Below are 21,646 nucleotides of genomic sequence, written 5' to 3' on the forward strand. Positions count from 1 at the left end.
AGGTAGTCACAGAATGGTCACTTTCACCCTGACCTGTGTAAAGCCATGGGCCAAACCCAAAAAACAATGCTGGCACGAGTCAGCACTTCTGTGCCAGAGCAACCAGCCATTGGGATCCAAACTGGATATGTTAAAAGAAGAATTTAGCAATAGAACTCTCTGATCGAAAATGTTGTAGTATTACCCCAACCTGAATATTCTTCTAAATCAGGGAAAGAAGGAGCATTTAATTTTTTAAAGGTAGCCAATCCAAAGCATGTTGTCTGTGAAATTGTAGAATTCAAACACAACATATGATTCGGGATGAGACATGCACGGTGCAAAGCCTCAGTGCCTTGCACCTGCCAACTTTTAGGACCCCAAACAGATTTCAGGTCAACTGTTTCCTTCCACAGCTCGTAGCCTCCAACAGCTATTTTAAAACAAAATGCATTGGGATTTGACTGATTAAAATCAGTAAAATAAGAACTTTTTCAAAGAGAAAGCAGAACTGCCTTGTATAGGAGCTGGACAATGCTCCCATTGTGTATAATTTACAGTGTATCTCCTGCTATTAGTTTTATGCAGGTAGTGATTGCCAAAATATTGGTAACAATACAAGTCACCGTAATTAGCAGATTCTAAATACAAATCTTCAGCATCAAAGGCAGCATAATATTTCAAATCAGAAAACAATGCTTCGACGGCCTGAACATCCCAATTATCAGAACATATATTTTGTTTAACTACATTCCCCATGTTAACTCAAAGCACATTAGGGACATTTATAACCTCAGTGGGGCCATGGATTTGAAATTTAACAGCATCCCATACAATCCCATCCAGGACAGGCCAGGCAGTGATGTTAACAAAAGCCAAGTCTCTCTTCAATCTGTGTGTTGAGGAATGGGATGCCAATGTTCCATTGATATGTCGAATGCATGTTCTCTCCTCGACATAGTGTCCATTGACGAGACGGAAAAAATAAAACACAAAACCAATTGACATAAAAAGGTCAATCGAAAAAAGCACCAGCCAAATATAGGTCCAAGGGGGCATCAAAAAATATTTTTTAAACAGTAATTCAGGCATCGATAAGTCACTTGGGTAAGTGTAGTCAGTTTCATCAAGTTGAGTACCAGGCAGTGTACTCAATAAAGGACTAGAAATTACAGGCATCTCAAGGGCAACATCAGGCACAGGATTTGAAGCCGGGGCCAAAACAGAATTTCTCAAAATCGAAGGACATGAGACCGCCGGTGTTATACTATGAAGAATCGGATACTCTGTGTATCTTGACATTGTTAATGGAGATATACCTGTTTTCCTTATGACCTGGAAGTGGTGATAAAATCACTGTTCTTGTGCCCTTCACACCAAGCACTGGAACTGGAGCTCGATAAGAGGGACCAAATTCTTTCTTGTTTTCGATCTTCTCCCGAACTAGTTCTCCAACTTGTGGTAGCCAGCCAACTACCGGGATCTGCAAGGCATCATCCGAGGTGGATGGCAAATGTTCCTTTGCAAGACTGTCTCTCGTCTCTTGTAGATTCTGTAAAACATTGCAATGTTCATCTACGTCAACGGACTAGACCGTCCAGGTCCGGTACAAACATCTTGATACCAAAGCGCATCTCGTATGGGGTCCGCCCACCCAGAGACCTTCTAGGGAGATTATTAAGAGCACGCTGCACGCCATTGAGGTGGGCCAGCCAGTTCCTGCCAGTGCCTATAACTCGAGCTGTCAAAGACTGCTTTAAGTCACGGTTCATCCGTTCAACAACACTATTACCCTCAGAGCTGTATGGAGACGAAAACTTTACTTGGGCGCCCAATGAAGTCATGACATCCTTATACGCCTTAGAGGCGAAAGCCAGACCCTGATCCGAATGGAAGGTAGCACAGGCAAAAAGCCCTACAAAGACACGCAAGTCTCTTATGACAGTTCGTGAATCAGCGCTGCGGTGAGGCCGCACCCACATAAAGCGTGTTCATGAATCAACTGCTACTAAGATATACTTGTATGCAGTATCAGAAGAAAAAGGACCGCAGTGATCTAAGTAAACACAACCTAGTGGTTTATTAGATATGTACAACTGTGTCTGGGGCGGACGCGCACCAGTTGAAGGCTTAATCTGCTGGCAAATGTCACATTGAAGGACATAATCACGCGTCTGTTTGTACAGTTCCCGCCACCAGAAACACTGTTGTAACTGAGCCACAGTAGCCGAAACATCCGCATGCGCAGACGCAACTCCTTCATGGGCCGCTGTGAGCAATGTGTGCCTGCGATCTGCGTTGGGAATCAATCTCTCGCCAACGTCGGGTATTTTCACATAAGGAACTTTATCAGGACTTAAGTGGTATGAATACTTCGAAGGGAACCCCTTAGGATATTTACTTCCCTTCTCAGTCGCAGCAACAGCTGCCAAGATATCATCATCAATCTTACTTTTGGTCCGTGTAACTGCTGCAACTAAATATGACAATACTGCTGATTTCGCGGCCTCATCTGCCAACGAATTGCCAACAGCGTGGACTACTACGCGCTAATGACCTAAAGTGTGAATTACAAACACGAGCGGCAACTGCTCTTTAAGGTCAGCCACTCTGACCCAGATCATTTTATGTTTTATTGTGCTACCCTTGGAATCACGAAAATCATTTTGAATCCAAAAGAACATGTTTTCATTGTAAGACTGGACACAGTAGTAAGCATCATTCACAATAAGAGTTGTCACACTAGGATCAGCGTACTTCAATGCAAGCATCAGAGCACGAAGCTCTGCCAATTGTGCGGTGCAGTCCCCTAGAGTCTGCGTGTGCACGACTCTGGACTTGAACTCATCATTCACCATGGCACCTACCACAATGGTGCAAGCTGAGACGTATGCGTGCTTAGACCCATGCGCAACTTGCGCTGAACCATCAGTGTATATGATGCAATGGAAATCCTCCAAAGGTGCAGGATGAACGAATTCATATTTTAAAAACTCCTGCGACTGTAAAGAGGCATCAAAAATAAAGGTGACATCCGGAGATGTCAATGATGCTGCCCATTGTAACCACCGTGGGTGCACAGCTTTAGAATTTGGTACACTGGCTTTCGTAACTGCCTCCAATGCAGGATACGGGGTAACAACCATTATGCGTTTTCCCTGTAACAGCGCACGTTCCTTAAGAATCGCCATCTGCACTGCTGTCAAAACTTTTTCCACAGAGGAAAACCGCATTTCAGCCGAAGTGTACAAGTGACTTGTAAGCAATAGGTACTGTGTCTCCTTCATTAAAAGTAAGGTAAGTGAAACCCACCGCCCCAGGGATGATTCTTATCACCAGGTTGGTGTGGTTATCACGAGTCAGTAAGAATTTAGATTCTAGAAGATAAGCCTGCAAAGATTGCAAAATAGCGGAATGTTCTGGCAGCCAGCACGATTTGTTAAAAGTAGGTTGTATCAAAGCATACAAAGGCATGATACGCTGGGCATATTCAGGAATGTATGTACACCCGAAATTCAAAAATCCCATCAAGGACTGTAATTTCTTCAGAGTTGTAGGAGCGCACAATTGTGCGCATTTCTCCAAGAAGTGAGGAGCTAAACCTCGACCTTCAATGTTGAGCTCATAGCCCAGGAACAACACTGTGTACTCTGCAATGTGAGACTTTTCAAAGTTGAATTTGTAACCGAAGTCCGCAAAGTTACAAATTATGCGCCCAAAGCTCGTCGTCTGTGAGATAGATGTCATCCATATACGAACACGCATCCGTGTCCACTCTCTCTAAGAAAGAGACAATGCGGGCAGCAAACACGCCTGGACTATTCTTATAGCCCATCGGTAAACGTTTGTATTGGCGCTGTTTACCGCCACTTGTAAAACTGGTCCATTGGGAACTTTGACCATCTAAATTGTGGGCAAAAAAAACATTGGAAATGTCGTGTGGTTTTAAAACGTTTCCGCACAAGACCATCCACTAAAGCAGAGCTGTGTGTATTCTGTACTGCACAGGTATGACAATGCGAGTTAAGATGCCGGTAATCCAATACCAAACGGTACAATCCGTCTGGCTTGGTCACAGTAAAAAGAGGGTTATTCATCGGTGACACACAAGTTTCAATTACACCTTGATATTCCAATTGTTCAAGGATTACCGCAACGGAAGCCTTAGCTTCGCGTCTGATAGGATATTGAGGTTGAGGCTGTGGCATAGACCGTAACGGAATCTGGTGGTGTGGAGAAAATTTATCCCAACCACAGTGTGTTCGGTAGAGAGCCTGCGCAAGGGCTTTAGCCCACTCTTCTGCAAAATTCAGCGCCTGCTCCTTCAAAACAGTGTGCACGAAACTAGGAAGGATCACCTCCTCCCCTCTCAGAGCTGCGAGCACAAAAGGTGGGGGCCAGTCAGCCTCCGCTAACAAAATGTCATAAGTAGTCGTAAGATTTCCCCAAAATACCCCTTTTATGGTACGTTGTATGCCACCTTCAATTAAAAGGACTATTTCATAAAGTCTATCAGGGGGAGCTACTCTAGTGTCAGCTGTCTCCACAACAACATAACGGTCAGTCGCTGTCACCTTCAGTAGCGGACGCAGGGCCTCTCGCACTATGGTAATCTCCGCCGCGCTGTCCAACAAGGTCAGAGCCCATGTCTGATTCTGAAGCTGCGTTCTCACTATCTGTAGCATATCTCGCTGTTAAAGCGGCAACTTTCTTTTTCTGAAACTGGGGTCTTTTCGGTGTTGAATCGTCCTGCTTGCCTTTACCGTCTTTCGGGCGGGGTTGGTCGCGTCCCTGCTGACCGCCCCGACCTCTGCCTCCTCCTCCACCACCGGTCGATGAGGCCGATGATTCCTGAAAAGAACGAGGAGAGCGTTGTTCAGAAACCTGAAAACGATAAGGTGATTTTATCGTCACGTTCTGTAGGTGAAGGCCTCGGCACTCACTGTACAGACATAGCTTACCAAGCAAAGCTGACACAACAGCAAAACATATTATTCTTGTGTGAAGCAAAATATTCTACTAGGCTCAAAGCTCTAATAACAATATGTGCCGTCTGTTAGATGTGATACATTTCTTTTAATTTTTGTCATATTCCTTGTAGTTGTGCAAAGTATACTCTTTTTATCCTGTTTTCTCTAACTTCCCACTTTTCATCTAATTGGTTTAATGGCAACTACTCTATGCAATCTAGTAATAACAATCCTAATTATAAGCGCCTCCTCAAACTGAATTGCCTCTATGGGTTTGAATATTACAGTGTTATTGTCCATTTTCAATTTGTCTACTGAATGGTGAATGGTGGTTTTAGAGTTTCTTACCAGCAGCTTTCTGGGTGAACATGTATACTTTCTGGCTGATGAGTGGAATTGGTCTTCCTGTCTTCCCCTGTTGCTGGTCTGTTATGTCTTTACCTACACCCTTCCCTTGTAGCATTACTTTTATGTCTTCCATTATGGTTTCCTCTTTGACCTTTGTCTCTTATCATGCTCATCTATCCTCTCTACCCACCTCTCCGGGCTGAATGGATGTCGTTGTACTGTTCTTCTTCATTGCTGTGTCTCCTCTCTCCAGCCGTGTGTTGTTGGCACTGTCCTTTCATGTTCTCTCAGTTGACCTCTCGTGTTCTTCTGCAGGTGGTGGTCGTCCTACAGCAGGTCTTCCAGCTCATCCAGAAGGTGCTGAGCAAGTGGCTGAACGATGCCCAGGTGGTGGAGGTAACTATGGTCTTTGTTGCCCCTGATATGCCTGCTTGAAGCTGATGGGCTGTTGAGGAATTGACACCTATCCACCATTCCTTGGGGTTTTATAATCTATGTTGAGATGATGTGGGCACTGCATATCCAGCTTATGCCCCCTGGACCAGCAGCCACATTTGAGGCTGTTCAGCTGTTCCCTTCCATAGTAGGACTGTGACATGGAGGGAAAATGCTAGTCTGTTTAATGTTACTCCCAAGTACTTAAGGGTGGACTCTCACCCTGGAATATTGGCTTATGCTGTACAAGGTCAATGGATGCACTCTACTCCGATCACGCATAATTGGAAAGAGCTTCAGTTTTTCTTCTGTGAAAAGGCTTTGCCCAGTAATGGGGTGCAGAGAATTGCTGCTGTTCTCATACACATTAAGAGGTTTGCACTGAGTTCCACTTCTCTTCAGGGGACAAATATTTGTTTTTGAAATTAGGCGATTTTTAAACATATAGCAAGAAGCCAAGGGAATGGTCAGATAGAAAGTGAAGTATGAAAATCAAACAGTATTGACCGAAAAGAAAATGAACTACTGACTTATAACCAGCCCTCTGTCCTCAACCCCCCACCCATAGGTACTCGGTAAAGTAAAGTAAAGTCCACATTTGTAAAGCGCACAATCACCCGTAAGGGTCTCTAGGCGCTGGGGGGCCGTCGGGAAGATTAAGCGAGCTATTGCCCAGAGTCACATGGTGCTGGGCTGACCTGCCGCCGGAGTCGGGGATTGAACCGTGGTCCCCAGATTCCAGCGTCAGTCGCCCTGGCCGCGGCGCCACACCTCTTCCACTCGGTAAACTTTTGATACAGTCAAATCCCCATTTCACTGATAAAGCAACCCACACTTAAGCCCCCTAAAAGGTTGGCAGTAAACTTCTGATAACTGCCCATGGTAGTTGATGGTTTCCTACGTGACCACCTGATAGACAAACATTTGCAGCATCCTGAGTAGCATATTAACAAACATTGAGATTGCAAAGCATGTCTGTCGCACGTCACCTGGACTACATGGACTCTAGCGATCACTCTGAGATGGAGCATAATAATGCAACTTCTTGGTATTCTCAATATATAACTTGGTGCTTAAAGGCTGGAAGCCTTGTAGACCACCAATTGTAAGTCTGATGCAAATTCTGAATCCTACCCATGCTCAATCTTCTGATGGGAGATATTTTCATTCAGGACAAATATTGCATTATTCGTTACATTATGGGTCACAATAAACCAGCTTTGAGTTCAAACACTGCAGTGACACTGTTGGTGGCTGGTTCTGGATGGAAGGTGCACTAGTTCATACCACCACCCCAGCCTGTGACATGTCCTGTTTTAAGCTGACAGCTGACCGCTTTTTATTCGTCTTGTGGATTGGTACACTCTCTCTGGGACAGGGCCAGCAAGACTTTGCCTGTCATGCCCAAGAAGGTAAGTAATTCCTTTGCCCCAACAATACAGGATGGCCAGGACTCATTAAAACTTTCTGAGATCTGGCCTAGACATTGCAAATTGTGTGTGATCTAGGCCAGTGGCCCAAAAGTGGTCATCCATCAACATGTCTGGATGCGTGCTGCTGGGATTTTCTGGAGATGTCCAGGTTTTGGACCTGTCCTTTAACAGAAACAGGATGTTTGGGAAGATAGCAGCTTTAGCTGTGGAGCGCTTTCATGACCGCATTTTTGGAGCTGCTTATCCCCGCCCTCCCTCAACAATTCCACCAGGAGTACTGAACATTCCCCAGGTTACACAAATAGTTTTGCATTTCGCCAGAGGCAGCCTTTGCAGAATATTCAGCAATCTATTTAGCTTTTTCATAGCTTCAAGGGAAGCTGTGGCCACCAGCAGATGCAGTGATCCTCTTCTTCCTCTTCACCTGTTGCTGCATGTGCTGCAAAACCTCTTTAGTTTTCTCTCCAATGACCCTCTGAGACCAGAAGGGAGTAGGATTCAGCATTGCGTTTTTAAAGGCATGATCCAGCTTATGCCCAGGGTGGAGAGACTCACAGTGCTTTTTTGCACCCAAATAGAACTGATCCTGATTTTCAAGAACTTCAATCTGATGCTGCTTGCCCAGGCCCTGTTGACCTTGGATTTCGAGTACCTAAGGTGTCATTATACTTGCAGGATGTTAACAAACCAAAATATCAGGGATTCTGTCCCATCTTTGCAGCTTGGAAATATATGTACCACTGTACCTTGTGCTGTGGCTGCTGAAGTCGAGCTAGCCTCATCTAATCTCAGGCCACCTTCAGACAAAGGTGTTCCCAGTGTCTTCCCTGGGATTCACCTTCAACAAGTCAAACGCCCATTTTGCACCAATGAAGAGGATTCGAATCATCCATTCTGGACACAGTGGAAGGCCTCTACCTTTTGTAATGATTCCAGGGCATTCAGGCAATGTCTGTTCTTGCCTTTATGGTTCTGAGACTTATTGGGTTCTGGTTTCATGCATTCCTTTGGTACACATGCTCATTGGCGTAGGCAGGTCTCCAGTGGATCCTTCATTAACATTGAAGCCAACACTGGAGGTGACTTTCGGCCAGCACCACATTTCGGTGGAAGCAGCTCAGGAACTTCAGTGGTGAATTTTGCTTGCTGTTTACCAAACTGACTTGAGGTACGCTATTCGCCTTGCCCAGGACTCACAGTAGTGACAAAAGTGTCATCTTTGTGATGGGTTTCAGTGACCAGGTAGAGATCATTGTCCTCTGACTCCTGAGCAGCTCCATCATATGTGTCGTCTGGAACTGTAGGTCATTCGTTTAGCCCTGAAACCCCTTCTTCCTTCCATCAGTGGATAGTTTGTCCAGGTGCTGATGACTAACACAGCCCCCATTTAGTAGTGCAGCTGCATGGCAGTATTAGATCTTGTGCTTTTCGTCTGGAGGCTGTTAGTCTCTAGTAGTGGTCTTCACAGGACTTCCATCCTAGTCAGTCTCCAGCTGGTATCTATCAACAACATGGCGAACGTGCTATGCAACAGTCCTCATTCATACCATAAGTGATGCTAGACCAAGATGTGGTTCAGGATATCTTCATCTATTGTTGTATCTGAAATGGTTGTATCTTGTTTTATTTGGCTTCATGGAGCCCATTAAAAGATGCTCTGAAAGAAAAACAACCTTCAGTCAGCCCGCAGGGGTGCCATTTGTATGCATCTCTGGAATCTGTCATCAGATCTGGAGGTGGAAGAAGTAGTGATGAAGACCAGTTGTGCCGCCTTCCAACGCACATAAGGTATTACAATGAAGCTTTCTGGATTCTGAATGGCTTCTAGGGCGATTCACAAGGAGGAAGTAAATCCCCTCATCCCACTAAACAACTTCAGAACTGCCTCTTAGGCGCCACAGTGACTCATGTTAAGTGCATCCTACACTACATGTTTCCAGACTGCATGTTTTATCAACAGCCTGAAGACATATTTTCATACCCGCCCTGATGGAACTTTACTGGCTGCCCTTGCCAGCCCACATTGTCTACATCATTTACAGAACCATCAGCACTGGCAGGCCTGCTTACCTGGCTGACGCGCTCACCATCTCCTGTGACTCTGCACACTCGGAGCCAGGACACCAACAGACGAAGAAGTGTAAGAAAGAGAAAGCAAGGCAGGAGACGCTCTCCATCTGTGCATCCAGGATCTACAATGGCATCCTTCTGTCCAAGTCTGTTCCAACCCTGTTTGAAGTTAGGCTACAGCTGCAGATGCACCTCTTAAAAATGCACGACATCATTACAAAGTAATAGCCCTCAACCACTCTCAGTACCCAGCTTCACCTCTAATCACTTGCTGACTATATGTCCTCATGGCACTGTACAGTGCTCTGCAGCCTCAGGGCTAAGTACATGCTACACAAATACCACATACATGTGTACACATATAGTCGACTCAAGTAGAGACTGCTACACCTGCTGCCATATGTATACTGGGCAGACCCCTCACTTAGTCGTGTAATGAGAGACCCCAGATCTCATAGTCTCAACTCTCACAGTACAACCAACAAGAGACCCCCCCACACACACACCTGCTACCATGAGTATACAGAGCCAGAGTATACATGAGTATACAGAGCCAGAGCAGTGTTATAAGGGAGAGACCCCAGACCTTCCATAATATAATAGGAGACCGATTATTCATTGGATACTATATCATAAATCACAGCCTCAACTCTCACAGTATAGCCATCAAGAACCCCCCACACCTACTACCATGTATACAGATCCAGACCCCCTCACTTATAGCAGTGTTCTAAGGGAGAGACCCTGTACCTTCCAGGATATAGGGGACAGAATAATAATCTGCCACAGTATGATAATGGGAAGACTTCTCAACAGTCCCTGTATAACCAAGTACAGAGCCCTACACTTCCCACGGTGTATACAGGCCCAGCCCCTCGGTTATTTTAGGAAAATAGGGGTATGATACCCTATATTCCGCATTGTAATCCTCATCTTCCAAAGTGTCGTAAAATGTATATTCCTCCCCTTCCATAGTCCAACTATAGACCACTACACCAAACTCTGCCTAATCTGGGATCTCCAACAATGTAAACAGTATCAGGACCATCTCCTATTGCATTGTACCCTCCTGCAGGGCCAAGTCGCAGTATATTCTGGGACAGCCACATCATATTTCATGGTGTAATTGTGTACAGGTTCCTCTAGCCCACTGTTCTTTCTCAGTGAGGTGTGGATCCAGTTTTCATATAACTTCTCTAGGTGGTTGCTCTGCAGAAAGTTTCTCAATACTTACATTCACTCTGAGAGTTTTCCCAAAGATGGTGCATGGACCCGTGATTTGGTGCCCTCTCACTTCATCACATGGCCTAGAGGCTTGGTACGGTGCTTGGATTATCCAGGGTTTGAGTGCCATATATAAAACTTGTTAACAGTACGCAACATCTTTCTTCCATAACCTGCACAGGTTCTTCACTAAACATAGAAACAGGTTGTCCTTTGTGGCTTAATTTGTTATTGAGGGTATCCGTGGTCTCCGTTGCACAAGCATTATGGGTAGTCTGTTAGTTTTTGAAGCAATGTGCTAGTTGGTTGACCCTTGATGGAAGGTTGATGCAAGCAAAAGTTATCCTGAAGGAGCATTGAAATACTCTGGGATGGTACTTGCTGTTCAGTCTGTGCTGACATACTGCTCTTCACCCTGTTTCTAATCTCCTATTTCCTTTGTCACTGCAGTCCGTCTGCGCCATCTTTGAAAAATCAGTGAAGACACTCCTTGACGACTTTGCACCCATGGTGCCGCAGCTGTGCGAGATGCTTGGCCAGATGTACAGCACAATCCCACAAGCCTCTGCCCTCGACCTTACTCGCCAGGTAACGCTTGTGTTATTGATTTTAGATCTGGTTGACAGTGTGCAGTTGTCATTTATTTTACTGTATCCCACATGCGTACGACAGGTGGCCAGGGCGTTGCCCTGAGTTGGGCTCGCTATTTTGGCTTCATCAAAAGCTGTATTGTGTCCTTTAACAGTCCTATCTGATTCGCCATCTCTTTGCTGATCATAAGTACACAAGGGGCACACACCTGGCACTTGTTCTCCTCGCATCAGTTTACATTGATTTGCCCAGTAGCTCTATTACTCTGTTTACAAATGACCTCTGTGAGGGCTTAATGGATATGTAGAGAGAGGTAATTTAACAGTTTAGTTACCACTGCTCTTACAGACCAAGCGTAGTCTTGTGTTGATCTTTTTGAGGTCCTTACTCAAGTGTTTTGGTCCTTGAGAGTTAATGAGATTGGATAAGACTGATGTAAGTATGCACTGACTGCAGATGGCCTTCCAATAGAGCTACACGTTTCATGTATCCACCTTGGATTACTATCAGTCAGCACAATTGTGAGCACTGTTCTAGATGTGACTGTATCTCTTTCAACTGAAGATGACATAAGTGGCTTGATTTTTGGATGTCTCAGAATTAAGGTCCGGATACCTAAAGTGTGAAATCTGGCCCCTGGGGCCCAGGGGTAATCAGAGCATACTAATGTGCTGCCATTGTAACATTCAAATGTGTTTGCCACTCATTTCCTGGGTTCCCAAACTGGATAACCACCTACTCCCTTTTAGTAATTAACTCTGTCAGAGTACTGAAGCAGAGCAGCCAATGCTTACTCAAGGAGATGATTAGACACTCAAATGTCAGAAAACAAACTAACAAGAGTGAATATTTGAAAGCACATTTAAGTTCTTCACTTTTTAAAAGACCAGTTCCTTAATCAAATAGGAATGATACTCTACCCAGAAAACTATGGGAGCTGCAGCCTTCACAGCCCACATTAGGAACCCCATCTTGTCTCTATTAAGACAGTTTGTTTGCTCCATTCAGACCTCTACAGCATGATAATAAACCTGTAACTTGATGCCCTGAGTTCTTTTCCTAAGCACAATCTGGGTCTCATTACTGTACATTGCGCATTTTATACTGTCGTCTACTGTGCATTCATCTAGGGATGGAGAAATGATTGAAGTATTTCAAAAGTAATGCTACAGGGGTAGTGAACCAGGGAGCTGATTTGACGAAGAAGTGGAAGTAAAATGTGCCACCTGAACCTACTGCCACCTTCTTGATAAGACGGAGCAAATCAAACCCAAGTCTTTGCCCCGAATACTCCGCTAGTCTCTTAAAGCGAGTGCATCAAAGGCTGCAGAAAATATCCAACAGGATGAAGGTGGTAGGGTGGCCTGACTCCCGTCACTTCTGCCTCATATAGCCTAGTATGAAAGTTCCAGTCCATGTGAGTGTAACCATGATGCTTTTTGGCCCTATAAGGGTCTTTTCTTGTGTGAACAGTTCCAAGACCTAGAATGACCCCAGAGAACGATATTCCTTTGAATCTACATGTATTACCATGAGGGAGCAGTGTTAGTGGAGGTGGCGTCCAGATGGTGGATGCATGTGTCACTTGTGGGAATACCACTGTGTTAGGACTGTTCCTGGTGAAGGATGTCCTCATTCACTATGCATGTAGTACTTTACGTGAGTAGTGTTCATGCGCTGAATGTCTCACTTAAAGTATGCCTCGATAGAATAACTTTGTGTTCCCATGTGCGAGTGATGTCTGTGATGAAACGTCCCTGGTGAAGGATGCCTGCGTCCAGTATGCATGTATTACTTTACGTGAATGGTGTTTATGCACTAAATGTCTCCATTGAAGTATGTCACAATACAATGACCTTGTGTTTCCATGTGTGAGCGATGTCTAGCATGGAATGTTCATCATGTTGGATATCCCATGTGACTGTACATCTGTGAAGCTGTGTGAGCATTGTTTAACCTTGGAATGACCTCCTTGTAGGATGTCCCCATTGGATCTGCATGCATGACCTTGTTTGGACAGTGTCTAGTAAAGTTTAAAGGTCCAAATGGAATAAGCTAGCATTACCATGTATGAGAAGTGTCTAGCCTTTGATTGTTCTCAGTGAAGCATGTCCCCCTCTAGTCTGCATACATCATCTTGTTTGGTCTGTGTCTAGTAGGCTTGGAATGTCCCCAGTGAGGAGTGTACCGATGGAATAGGCCTGACCTATAGTTTGTGAGCAGTGAAGAGTTCCCTTTGGATCCATTACCTTGTGTGAGTGGTGGTCTGCTTAGGAAATCTCCGCTGTGTAGCAAATTCCAGTCACATTTTCATGCACAACCTGTTTGAGCAGTGTCTAGGCTTGGAATGTCAGATGTGAATTATGTATCAATAGAATAAGCTTGTATTACTTTTTGCAAGGCTTGGACGGTCTCTTATGAAGGATTAAATGCCTTGTGTGAGCAGCGATGTGCATAGGAAATCTCCCAGTCGAAACTGCTTGCATCATCGTGCTTATCCACCTTGGAATGTCCCCATTGAATCTTCTGCATTACCTTGTTTGAGTAGTCTATAGCCTTGGAATGTCCCTAGTGGAGGAGGTCCCCATTGAATCTCCTTACATTAACTTAGGTGAGTGGTGAATAGGTAGGGAATGTACTTGCTAGAGGATGTCTCTATGGAATTAGTTGTTAGTTTGTATTACTTTGTGAAAGTGGTGTTCTCATGCTTTGTGAAGTAACCAGTGGTATTGTTACTCTTTCAGCTGGTGCACATCTTTGCTCACGAGCCCGCCCACTTCCCACCCATCAAGGCACTCTTCCTCCTTGTCTCCTCAGTCACGCTGTCCCTCTTCCAACAAGGTATGTCTCTTAAGTTTCTAAAGGGAAGTCTCTTCTGCCCCCTGTGGCAGCTTCTCTTCAGAATGCTCCTCTGATCTCTTTGGGTAAATTTTATTTTGCAAATGTTGTTGTGTTGATCTTTACAGAATTTATATTTTTGTTTTATCACGACGAATTGACCTGAATGTGTAGCTGCTCCGGTTTCTCAAGCATCAATGGTCTTTCTGCACCTGAGTTGGATTCCTACCATCCATCTGATGGGTTCTGAAGAAGCAGAGAAAGCACTGTGTTGGTGTCACTCAGTGCTTGATTGTTCGTTTAAGGCTGTACTGCTCATCCCACATTTGCATTTGAAACCGCTTCCTCAGAGTCTGATTGCAAATGTTATATTGTTCCTCAGTTATTACCTCTTTGTTATACCGGACTACAGTGACTTAATGGATGAGCTGGGGATGAGAGAAATTGCTTGAGGCAAAGATTTTGTACTCCATATATAGTCTCAAAAATGTGTTTTTGTGATCTCAAATCACGAACTACTATCAATTTAACAGTTAGGGATTTAGATTACTCGAAGTATAGTTCTACAACAATACTTAGCAAGGATTAGCAAAGCCAATCATTCTGACCTTGGCAAGCTTGCAATCTTGTCTTCATTTTTTTCCTTTCAAAAACATGCAACAGGCATCAAAAGTTAAAAAGTAATAAAAAGTAAACCTACAGCCTTCTAAAGGGGAATTTCGTATGTTTGCACAAAAAGTAAAAAACCAAAAAGCTGTATCGCAAAAATATTTAAAAAAAACAAAAAACAAGTGACTTAAAAGCAGAGATTGTCTCAACAGCCTTGGCGCTGAAGTGGAATAATATTTATGTGGAAGCGGAGCGAAATGTCATCGCTCACAGTGTAGAGAGCCGTTGACTCAAGTGGATTGTACCATTGATGTATGCTGTAGTGGGCATATGCATCATGTGAATGACATTTTGGGTTGTACCAGCTGAAAGGTTGATTACTCTCCTAATTTAGACAACGGTCCTAGAACGGCTCCAGCTGATAGCATAGGAGAAGGCAACCAGCGACACTTCAGAAGCCAAGTGACCACCACTGCTATCAGCTGACGGACAGGTTTGTAAACAACAAATGTGTATAGAACTAGGAAGTACACAGGGTAGGTTCTAGATATAACACACAATGAATCGAACATGACATTTGTAAGAACCAAGTGGCCTCTGATTGTTCCTGTACGAAAATGTCTTGTTTTCTTTTCTTCTGTTCAAAAGATGAAGCACTTGATATCCTACAAGTTGCACTTTACTCGTTATGTCATTATTAGGCAATTTTACTCATTTCTAGGGGTGCTCTGAAGCAGCAGCTGCTGTCCCTGGAACAATTGTATGAGCTGCCTCTTCCTGCAGGATGTCCCTTCATGCATTACCATTCCTAAACAGTTAGCCTTCTCGTCTTTCAATCTCTTGTTAATGAAAGTTGGAATTCCTTCATGTATCAGTTATTCAGCCCAAAGTATGCTCTTCTCTTCAAGCATTCTTAGTAAGTGCATGGATTCTTAATAATATAAAAGTTTAGTTGAGTCTCTTTAAACTGTTTTTCTCTTTTGTAATATGTCTTTTCCTGGTAAATCCGTATTGTATTGAAAACATTTTGTGCTTCCCTAATCCATTTGAGATCCGTTAAGGTCTTTTGCCAGAGATAACTAAACATTAATGCATCATTTGTGTAAATTCTGGAAGAATTAAACAAAATGATCAAGCCCAATTAAAATATGGAAATTATAAATGAATTGTAAATCAGGAGGATTTGTGCATACAAGGGATGCTAGAATTTTTCAGTAGAGCACATCTTCAAGTGCATGGGTCCGACAGGATGAAAGGCGCATGTGGGCATTCCGAATGCGTGCCGTATTGAATGTCACTCGCGTACGTAGAGAACCCCAAAGTCCTATAAGTGTGTGTTTAGAGTAGTGACTTAAGGGTCATATAAAGTCTTTGCTTATGAAAAGAGACTCAAAGTTCCATGTTTATGTTTAGGGTAATGACTAAGGGGGTCTAGTGAAGTATACAAAAGTACAAGCACTTTGTTGTAAAGAAAATTAAAAGGATGATGTAGAATATATAACAATTGGAAAAGGAAGTAAGCTAAACCCAATAAAAATTGACTTATTAAAAGAATACTACATTGGTGGTGTGCTACAATCATGTAGTAATTATAATAGAAAAAGAGTCCATGTTTTCAAATCTGAAAAATGGGCCTCATATTAAGTGTGTGGTGCTGTAAGGGATTTCCTAAGTGTGGGCGAAAACTACAAGATTCCAAAGGACTTTGAAAAAATTGCCTTACAGAATTATATTTCATAAATAGGCCCAATTGATGTGTGGGGACTAGTCTCTGGTTTGTTTAAATGGGGAAGTCCTAACCTGAGAGTGGAAATTATTCAAAGTAATTATTAGTAACTATAGTTTTAAGTTTTCATCCGTGTTATCAAATATCTCCAGTAGATTAAGGTGAGGGCTGTATTTTGGAGAGTACTAATCAAATCATCTATGAATATACCCTCTAGTGTCCATATTGTAGCAGCTCAGGTAGGGCTATTTATCGTAAGCCTATAAGAGGTCAATGGGTAACATTTGTCTATTCAAAAATCCTTCCAGTATGTGTAAAATATGCAGTTTGAAACACATAATAGTGTTTCATAGTGTACACAAAATGATTCTTATGTTGAAAAAGTAAATGACATGAAATATGTGATGATACAATTTATTTTTTTTAAAGTTTGATTTTGACTCTATCATTGAGTCCCTTTTGGACTTTATCCTGTCTTTTTATCCAGTAAATCTCCTTTTCAGGTAATGTTTTTCTTAAGTCTTAGTCCTCACTGTGTGGTACTGCTTTCAGTGTTTGGAATTTCTAGCGACTGATGTTGTATTTGGATTCCAAGAAATAAATTGCCACACTCGATTTTGGATTTTTAATGCTAATGTTTCTCTTATGTTGTGTTAGCCTAGTTTTCATTTTTCTTCCAGCTCCGCCTGAAATCTTCACTATGTATGGACAATTGATAGTTTCACAACTGGTCTATTCTTTCAGTTGTGCTTTTTCCAGTTTATTAGCGGGTGGTGTATTTTCCAGTGTGTGCAAAGGAAGAAGAAGAGATTGAAACAATAGAAGGCTAATTGCCCAGGAATGGTGATGGATGAAGAGATTCCCTTTAGAAGAAGGCAGGTCACCTCCTGCAGCTTAGATTCTCCCCAGACATCAGGACTCGCATCCTTCGCCCTGAATGCTTCATGCTTCCAACTACGCTCCTGTTCTGAACACATTACTTGATGAGGAGAATAGCGTGAAAGCTCACAGTGGACAACCGTTTATTTGGATGAGAGAGCTCCACCTTTTCCATATCTTACCGTAGTGGAAGGTAGTTACGAGGCATCCACTTTGGAGCACGAATTACCCCACCTGGAAGTTGAATCTCTACTCTCTGCTTCTTGGAGAGTGCATGCTGTCAGAGCAAGGCTTGGATAACTCTGAAGCTGCCCCTGCCTCCATCGTGGCCTCCACTGGGCATGCCGCTACAGAGGACTGAGGTTCACCCTTGGGTGATGGACAGTCTTCACTCTCTGTAATCCAAATCTAACCAAAAGCCAACTCACACCCCTGCCTACTGACACAGGGACAGATTGTACCATGAGAACCTGAGTGAAAGCTGCAAGCTACAAGGACGAGTCTTCGTTGGCCTTGACTAACATTATTGCTATCTTGTGATGTAAATCCATTTGTGCTCACAGCCTAATAGCCTAGAGTAGCGACGCGTCGCCCTCACATCACTGTACTAAGCAGTTCAAGCTTCCACCACCCACATTCCCCACTAATCTTTGGGACTGTGATGATGGTAGATCACATCCGATTGAGATATTTCAGATCCGGAAAAAAAATACCTCCCAAATGCCAATAGTCCCATTGAAGATGGTCCTTTGTGAGATCTTGATTAAAAACGAGCAATGGACTCTTTTCATTCTCATGCTGAAATAGCCCTTCGTCACCTGACTGCACCCCTGCCTCTCAATTCCCCACGTGCTGCTCCCTCATCTCTGAATGGCCCGGTGAGGACTGGTCCACGCGGCTTGTCTTGTGTCTCTAGTACCAGTGCCAATAGTGTGATATCGTGACCCAACACAAAAAGCAGACTGGCTTTAGATGATTGTTAACTCCATATGTTGGTGTCCCAACAGGACAATCTTGAAAGTTGCGTGAAGGTCTGTAGCAAGTGCCCTGATTTGATCTTCATGTGAGCTGTGGCCTCTGATATCTTTAGGTTCACTCCATAACCATCAACCTATAATCCAAGTCACTTCTGCTAAAGGCCTTAGTGTATGTACCAAATAGACATCCTGACCCCCCAAGAGACTAAATGAAGTGTTTATTCTATCCTGAGGTTCAGGTGAGCTGGTTAGATTGCTATTTCCTGTCGATTGTGTCCAGCTGAACTGAACCCCAGGTAAAATGTTCGGTGCCTTCTTCTGGTATTTAGCTGATCCATGGGTCCCTCTAACAGGATCCCCTGTCCTGTTTGGATGTTTCTCGTATGAGAACAGTTCGTCACGTAGGGTACCGCTGCTTCATGCAGTTGGACACCATTGCTTTCTGCAGTGAGGCACCACTGTTTGTAACAAGGGAACATTGCTGCTCCCTGTAGTAGGGCAGGCACCACTGCTCGCTGGAACAGGGCACCGCTGCTCCATGCAGTAGGGAATCACTGCTTCCTACAGTAGAACACCACTGATTCTTACAATAGCGCACAGCTGTTTGTGTGTGCTCAATGGGTCTTTGCTGCTCCCTGTAGGGCACCACGACTCTGTGTTATAGTGCACCACGCCTTAGTGCAGTAGAGTACCACTCCTTCCCTTAATAGAGCGCTGCTCCTTGAAGCAATAGGGTACCCCTGCCCACTGTTGTCGTTCACTGCGGATGTCACACCTGCTCCCTGCAGATGGCCGCGGTCTCCATTCAGAAGGCACTTCACCTGTCAGCAGGCACCGCACCCATCAGCAAGCACTGTCCCGGCAGTGGACACTGCACTCCACAGTGGACGCTGCACTCTACAGAGACCCACCAGCAACAGGTTCCTTTTCCTAACATTCTACAACCTAATTCTGTAAAGGGGTTATCTTAAAAGGAAAGGACAAATGCAGAATCCTTTAAAAAACAGTGACTAAACAAACATAAGAAATCGATTTCCAAAGGGCTCTCTATTTATCTTCTGCTGAGTCAGATGCAGTCTCCCAAAACACAGCTCGCGAGCCCTCTTCCAGCTCTGTAAGTCACAAGTCGCACTCGGCATCTCCGGTGCAGCAAATTCTCCTATGTTGCTGTTTTCATTATTATTTGCTTTAGTTTTAACAATGAGCAGTTCTGTATAGGGGACCTGCGCCACAAGGAGTATGGGGTGCTTTACAAGAAATAAGAGACATCCTTAAGAAAGAGATTACGGTACCAATAGTGGCAGCAGTCCTAAGCGAATCTTTTGGAAACTGGCAAGTAGGCGAGATTGAGACGCATAGTGTCAGCATTGGTGTAGTAGAAAGCCAATAATTCAGATAGAAGAGCTGAGAGTGAATTCTGTGTGTTTCCTAAACAAGAGGGAGAAAGTTTCAAGCAGAGGGCCTACCACCAGTGAACATGCGTTTCGGAGCATAGGGCGCTTAAGTTGAGGTTCTTCAAGACATGGGGATCTTCTACTTTTTGGCTCCTCGCGCTGTCTGAAAAAGTGACCAGGTTGACCAGCTCATGCGAATAGTTTGCGGAGTTGCTTTTTGCGATTGTGGAAGCAATCTCTTTCTCTTACTTAAATACACTTGTGTAAAGGCACTTACTAGCATGGGAGCAGACATTAATCTTTGTCCTTCAGGCTCATTGAAGTTGCGGCCAGCTAGATAAAATGCTGAATTATGCGACTGTGCATTTGTTCAAGTGCATTTATAAAGTTGAACCAGTATAATCTGAACTTGGGTCTTGCTGCTAAGGGTAGTCTAAGCAGGTTGTTTAGAATGTGTGTGATGATGTAAAATTCTATTGAGGTTGTGACAAGTCTAGCTGCTATCTGAAATATTGCCTTGAGCTAGGTGAGGCATTTCCAGAGTCGAGCTTTGGGACAGTAACAACTGGGACATCTGTTTTCAGGTGGGCTGGGTGTTTAATTTTAAATTTGAATGATTCCACCATTACTTACCATCCCTTAAGGTTGCGCATGGATTACCTACCAGATGTGCAGGCGGCATTGGCAGGATGAGGCATCTTAACATTGGTCCTGAAAGCCATATTGTCAAAACAATCATGGCAGTGTAATTATTTCTATTTCACATAGGTGTGTGTTGCTATATCTTGTGAATATCTGGAAAAACTGACTTGATCTGGCCCTTGGGCCTTTCCTTTATATAGGAAGTAACTTCTGTTTGGCTGTGAAGATGCAGAGGTAAAGGACTTGTCCTGGTGCTTAATGGAGCATCCATGTTAGGGCTGGTACCAGAAGTATGTATGCATGAATCTGAACCAAGTTGATGATGATCAGGCAGCTTCTGTGTAACAAAGGAGCGTGTGTGTGTCCAGGTAGTGTTGTAACCTCACTGGGCCCACCAAGACTCTCATGCTAAGGATTTTATTACACACCTCACCAGGACCTGCATCTTCCCTAGCAACTCTAGACCTCAACAGTAGGGCATTGACATGTTTCAGTTATCCAAGTGACTCACTTAATACACAGCATTACCAAACAATCACAAATTCCATTAACAGTATCCTTTACTCAGTAGGAATTCTTGTGGGTATCAGAAGCTCCCCTTTGACAGGAAATGTCAAATATTCTCCTTTGTGTGATAAAACACATTAGTAGCAACTTTGGAGAAAGGTCTTATTTCTGTAAGTGCATTACTGAAACTGTTCTACTGAGCTTGACGCACTGTTTCTATGTATGAGAGCACTTACTGCTAATCTGCTTTTGGTTTCTTGCAGTTTATCGCACCTGAATCTATTGTTTGTCAAACACCGCCCTGTCTCTATTTGCCTTTTGTTATATTGAACAGATTCTTGACACTGTCGCTTTTGTGAATGTCCTGTGTTCTTCTACTGAAACAATGTTGTATTTGTTGGTCATACTTTATAGTTCAACATAAAGTTCATGCGTAACTTCTAAACAGTTTGATGCAGAATTTTATCTCAAAATCAATAGTCTCACTAATTAAATATATACCTTCATGAAAGGTACCTTCAGTTAGAGTAAAATGTTGGAGAAGCTGAGCTTGGTGGTCCCTTTGAAGCTATTTGATGGAACAGGTGGGTTGTCATGAATTGGCCTGTGCTGTTCCAGGCCACATTGGTTCCTCAGCTGGGATGACTTCAGAGGACCTTTGCAGCAAGCTGTGTCAAACCTGGCCTCTCCTCTCAGCCTACACCTCTCAGACAGGAGACCAAGCATCCTCGCCTGTGGAGCACTCTAAAGGCACCTCGCCGCATACCCACTATCCCATGGGAAGCCACACGCACCCAGTTCAGTGGGACGGTGTCTTTACCAGGGATCCTGAATCAATGGCCGGTGAAGCACATCCTCCCTGGGTCTAGTGGGTCACACTTCTTCCGCCCCCACTAAGAGCGAAGGCCCCCCAGCATCTGTGTGTACCTTTGGCGCCAGGCCCTATGTTTTGCTGTTTCTTTCTGTTTTCAGGCTCTGACTTCCATGATTTCAGTCCGTTTTTGTTTCTTTAACTTGCTTCCAG

The 21,646-nt window shown here is 43.9% G+C and overlaps 1 protein-coding gene across 1 annotated transcript in view; it reads left to right on the top strand.

The window, feature by feature from the left end:
- Positions 1–21,646, top strand: part of IPO13 (importin 13) — a 651,059-nt gene that overhangs the window by 500,479 nt on the left and 128,934 nt on the right. The window contains exons 12-14 of the mRNA XM_078661811.1: positions 5,613–5,693; positions 10,910–11,047; positions 13,795–13,891. Of these exons, the coding sequence (XP_078517937.1) occupies positions 5,613–5,693; positions 10,910–11,047; positions 13,795–13,891 (316 nt within the window). The remainder of the gene's footprint in view (positions 1–5,612; positions 5,694–10,909; positions 11,048–13,794; positions 13,892–21,646) is intronic.

This window comes from Lissotriton helveticus, chromosome 1_1 (assembly GCF_964261635.1).
Source record: "Lissotriton helveticus chromosome 1_1, aLisHel1.1, whole genome shotgun sequence".
Classification (NCBI taxonomy): domain Eukaryota; kingdom Metazoa; phylum Chordata; class Amphibia; order Caudata; family Salamandridae; genus Lissotriton; species Lissotriton helveticus.